The sequence below is a fragment of the Phaethon lepturus genome, unplaced genomic scaffold (assembly GCF_000687285.1).
Source record: "Phaethon lepturus isolate BGI_N335 unplaced genomic scaffold, ASM68728v1 scaffold30323, whole genome shotgun sequence".
In the NCBI taxonomy this organism is placed as follows: domain Eukaryota; kingdom Metazoa; phylum Chordata; class Aves; order Phaethontiformes; family Phaethontidae; genus Phaethon; species Phaethon lepturus.
The window spans coordinates 5,116-10,846 of NW_010528839.1; the positions used below are offsets into that span (position 1 = coordinate 5,116).

Here is a 5,731-nt window from a genome sequence, read left to right on the forward strand (position 1 = left end):
GAAGATGATTGATGAAATCGTCAATAAACTTCTAGATGACTTGGAAGACGCCAAAATCCGCTTAATGTCGCTTTACGGTGCGTGCACATCTGATGTGCCAGCAGGACCCATCGATCAGAAATTTCAGTCTGTGGTAATCGGTTGTGCCATTGAAGATCAGAAGAAAATCAAAAGGCGGCTAGAGACTCTGCTCAGAAACTTAGAAAATTCGGAAAAGTCAATCACTTTGTTGGAGCATCAGAAGTCATCTGTTCGACAGTCTTGCAACAGCAAACAGGATTAAACTACCCTCCTGGCTGCTTCTGGCAAATGGCAGGATGAGCAAATCTCCATGAAAAGCACACGGAAACGAAGAAAAAAAGATTCTCTGTACAAGCACGCGCGTATATACGCATGCACGCTCACCAAAGTATCTTTGATTGCGAGGTGCGAGCATTTAATGGGTTTTGGTAGCATTGGCGTTTTCTTTTGGCAATAAAGAATGCTATCAGGAGTTCTCCAGTAGAGTCAATGCCGCTCTACTGCAAATTGTAATTGTGCTTCTGCTGAACTGTCAGAAACCGTCAAAGTCTAGCCTTTCTTCCATTCTCTGGGGTTTGTGTTTTTTTTTAAACTAAAGCTGTTTTGTCATATAGTGAGGTTTCAGCTTTTCTGTGCTGTATACATTGTGTGCAAACTAGACTTCTGGGGAAAAAAGACAAATCATGGCAATAAATCAAAAACGTTAATAAACTGTATAATGTATTTTCATAAACAACAAACTGTCCTGCTCATTAGCATTTATCATAAGCAGATCATGGTACTTTCAAGAGGAAGACACCTCAAATTTGTAGCAGAGACTGCAGAAATGACTTATGTTGACATAAGGTACTGGCTTATTTGTAAAATTCCTGCTTCTGTTTGCTTTCCACTTTCTTAAATCCTGGGTCATTTGACACCAGGTCTTCTCCTGTGCTTTAAGACTGCATACTGACATGCCCCATCCACCAAAGATCCCAACAATCTAATTGTAAAACCAGTAATACTGTCCTTAAAGTTTCTTTCACACAGTCCTACCTGTGTCAAAGCTCCTGTTTTCTCATGGTCTTCATTTATTTCACTGTAGTTCAGCATTTCCCTGACCTAAAACTGTGCAACCATAAAAATGGGAGTTTTCTCCCACTTTTTAAGATTTTTTTCTTCCCTAAAACATTGCTACTTAATCCTTACTGGGGAGAGGTGTTAAGCAAGCAAATTGTTTTTCTGTGTGCAAAACTCCACACAAGCGGAAGCAGGAGCATGTTACTTCCCAGATTCCTGAGCTACCTGGGTAAAGAGGCAGACTGAGATGCTGCAAGTTCTGTTCTACTAAAAAGAAAAAAAGATTATTATTTTTAAATCAGTGACTATTTACCTATTTCTTTTCAGAAAATGCATCAGGCCTCTCTGTTAGATTAGCAGTATTTCAATGCCACTTCCACTGTCTACAAACATTGACTTAAACCTTGTCACTGTATGAGCCAGAACAGAATGCATATGTTGTACATGAACGCTGTGGTGGAGAAACCAGAGGCAGGAGCTCGGAAGCAGCATTTTGATTAGATGGGCGTGCCTGCGCTCATTCCTTTGAGGGTGTCCTCATGCATGGCCTTGGATCCCAACTGTTTGCAACACCACGGGCTAGAATGGGGCACAGACAGGTTCCTGAGCAGACTCGGGGTGCACAGCTATAGGCTTACAGCAATTTTTTGGCGATTTAGTGCAACTGAGAGTTTAATATAATCACAAAAGTAGCAACCTGTGTGAGACCAAACAGTAAGCAAATAAACACATTTAAGTTAAGTTGCATGATACAACTAATGTCACTTACAAGAGAACAGCAGAATTAACTTGCAGGGATTTTACAGGAATGGCATACACAGAATATTTAGTTTTAAACATTTATTTTTCCACTCGAGGACTTACCCCAAGTTATGGTGGCTTTTTGTTTTTCCCTAAAAATATATTACATTTACTTGAGATCACAACGGTGATAAAAACAGTTATGTACATTTTCTGTTTTAACCATTGAGATTCACTTGACCTTGCAAATACGAGTAAGTAAAGTCAGTCATTCATTGGTAATGATGCATCTTTCTCCTCGCAACGAGAGCGGTATTTCTTCTGGTCCAGGTTAATTTTTACTTTTTTGACCAAGTTTAGTCAGTTCTGCTAAGCCACATTTATCTCCGTTAAGAGAAGAAAGAGCACTCACTCCACAAATTAGTTATCGGTATTACCCTTCTACTAGAAACCTGAGAATGAGTCTGGTTCAGAACTAGGACTCACCTGGCTTTGAGATGACTCATCTAGAACACTTCTTCGACACGGAACTGTCTGAAGGTTTCTCTTACTGTATTATAGCACCTTTCATCTTAAATCTGAGCATTGCTGCATTTTTTTCTTCTGTAATTTTGATCACCTCTTGGGATGCCGTATTTAACAGAAGTATTCTCTGGTTTATCTACAATTAGTGTTCAGGTACTGCTACTTCAACCAAAGGTCTATGATTACATTTAGAAAAGCGGGACTGAATTCCCACAAGAGGGTTCTGCAGTGCAAATAATTAATTCTATTTTTAACTGGTAGCTACCAACTCCAATAGATGAATTAACAGATTCAAAGCGCATGTTCACCAAGCATTATGCACGTGCCCCTGCAGAACCTCCAGGCAGCACGACGTGTTCAGCTGCTTAATTCCATTTAGTATGACATATATCTACAGAAGTGACGCAAAGGAAAACTACGTCAGATATGCTGTAGCTCAGTAACAGGAGATGGAAAAAAAAAAGAAAAACCCACAAATTTTAGTGAAGCATAAAAAAATTAAACAGGAAATCAGACTGACAGTACCGTAATTCAGGCATTTTGACTCAAAAAGGTAAGCATTGCCTTAAACACTGAAAATAAGAAAGCTCCAGAATTGTCTTCAGTGGAATATTTAATTAACTTTTTTTTTTAAATGAACCACACACACACGAGCACAAAAATCTTCATGTGATCAGTCTTACAACTTCCAGATTTGTTATTTCCAGTTGGAAATACATCCCTAGCGTTACCGCTTCGCACCAAATGATGCCCCACTTACTGGGAGAACACCCATTCACTGAATGGATACAACACGGGAGTGACAGACGCTTGAGCGTCATGTTCTTTACTGAAGGCTTATTTCACCAAGGCATTAACAATTACTGAAGTTTTCTACTAGTGGTAGCATTATCAGCCGAAAGCAGAGAATTTTGGCAAGATTCAGGTAATACATCCAATGAGCTATTCAGGAGATATTAACAGATAAAACAGGAGTGCAGTTAGCTTAGTTGCACAGAACAGAACTTCGTGTCTTGTAGGAACATCTGCTGCTCCTAATCCAGAATGCTGATCTGCCACGGGTGTGACAGAGCTACACCCCCTTCCACCACGCAGTCACACAGATGCACAGAGAAGGGCATTTTTATTACCAGCTCTGCACCTGTAGGTTCTGGTTAACTAAAACATACAGTATTTTAATGAGAATGCTTTGAGTGGAGAATGGGGCGATGCTTACAATAAAAACTATTCAGAAGGGACAATGCAAGTGCCAACATTTCGGCGCGTCTCTTCATCCAAAAGGCAAAATTTACTGCCGCTGAAGAGTGATGAGCATACTGAGGGATTCCTGCAGTACCCAGGTCATCCGGTTTACATCTACACACTAACCCCAGTAAAAGAAAAAATAATTTTTCAAGCAGCGTACATGCAGAGCACTCTCCAGAAAAATGCTCATTTGGACAGTCTCCATGTCAGTCGTACTGGAGAACAAGCACTGCAAAGTCACAACAAAGAGCAAGCCACTTCAGATTTAAGGTGGGAATGAAATTAGAACTCACTGTTACCCAAAGCTGCAAACATATATTCCTATATTAAAATGTAGCTGTACTAAATTTCAACATATCCTAAATTTAGAAAGTCTGTCAAGTCTCCACCTATGAAAATTTCTACTGAGTTTTCAGTCCTTAACAGTGGTTTATAATGACAGATCCCAAATACAAATGACTTATGTAACAGTAACAATGTCTACAGTATAACACGTTAAGAGTACAAATGGTCATTATACGTAATAAAGACTTATTTTTCAGTACTCTGTACAAAGTCAAACAAGGCAAAAAAGATGTTTCAGACACTTTGCAGTTTTGTTTCTTTTTCAAGAAAAATTAATAAAAAACGTGAAACCGGCAGACAGACAACAAAATGTGCAAGTTTCCATATTAAAAACAGTTGTCAAAACTCTTCAGGAGTACACTCTCTCCTACACCCTGAAGTTGTAAAGTGGCCCCATGACATACAATCGTTAAGTCTTATCCTAAGTACCTTCCTTCTTAAATTGGTACGACAGACAGGACCTGACTCCATTTATACACACACACAGTGATTAAATGCACTTGTTAAAAACCAAAGGCCTTTATCCGAGCGAAAGTACAGGAAACATTACGGTGAAGGACACACAGTTTTGCTGCAATAGCAAAGGGGATCGAGCGCCTTGAAGGCTGCCGTCTTGCCAGCAACAGGAGATGCTCTAACAGCTTGTCAAAGCAACAGCGGTACTCGGTAGAAAGTCTAATACAGTAAACATAAAATACAGAGTTCAGAGATCTTTAGTGTTTGTGCATAATTTGCCACCCACTTCTCTCCCTGCACACAGTGGGAAAAAGAGTACATTTCAGTTTTCATACTCATTGACTTAGAAACAAAGTCAGTCAAAGCTCCCTACATGAATTCACACAGTGAAAAGTCCTTCCTCCAAAAATACACAGGATCACTCGACTCATTTTCATTCTCAAACACCATTTTAAAAAAAACTATTAAAACTCTGAATTTTTTTAAGCAGCATATTTTGCATTTGTCACTGGCAGGTTTGTTGTAGAAATCCTACAAAGTTAAAATTGTATCATACCATACAAAACCATGTAAACAAAATGGATATTTTTTTAAAAGGCATGCATGCTCTTGAAGAGGATTAAAAAGTGTTTATTTTTGGTAAATAAAGATATCTTGCTTAGCATTTTTAAAAGCACCTTGGTGATTTAGGAGCCTAAGTCCAAATAACTTCAATTTAGATTTGGGCTCGTAAACATCTAAATTCCGTACAATTACTTCAGCACTTTGCAAATTTTTTGCCATGTCTGTGATCTTGCAGAATTAGATTTTCTGTAACCAGCAGCTAACTTTGAATCTGCGACAACATTCAGGAATATCTCATTAACGTAATTCAGTCATCACCTGCATTTTTTTTGGACCCTCCGTAACTAAAGTTTATGGTATTTATGAACATCTTTTTCCAGAGAAGTATTTTGTTACACCACTTTGCAAGTTCCTTTTTCATAGACAACACAGGATACAACAATCAAATCTGAACAGGAATATGATTATATTGTATGTCCCTTCTGAAAAGCTATTCATGTCAAAGACTGTGTTATTTGTTCCACCTGTTAAGACTGAGAAAACAAACTTACAATAACATCTGTAGCACAGCGTTAGGTAAAAAGAAGGAGCATTTTTGGCACCATACATTTTAAAATCTAAGCTTTTAGGCCCAAAGTATAGCAAGTTAAACGTACACAGTGGCAGCTGGGAATGCCTCATCTGAAATGCAACATTTTTAAAGGAAATTTTTTTTGGAAGATGCTATTTTATAGTCATTAGCTGATCTTCAAGTAACGTATACATGGGAATTCAG

General features: G+C 38.6%; 1 protein-coding gene across 1 annotated transcript in view; it reads left to right on the forward strand.

The window, feature by feature from the left end:
- Nucleotides 1-732, forward strand: part of BAG2 (BCL2-associated athanogene 2) — a 4,467-nt gene extending 3,735 nt beyond the window's left edge. The window contains 1 exon segment of the mRNA XM_010283782.1: nt 1-732. This exon segment is cut by the window's left edge and continues 32 nt beyond it. Within this exon segment, the coding sequence (XP_010282084.1) occupies nt 1-283 (283 nt within the window). The 3' untranslated portion in view covers nt 284-732.
- Nucleotides 733-5,731: the final 4,999 nt, after the last annotated feature.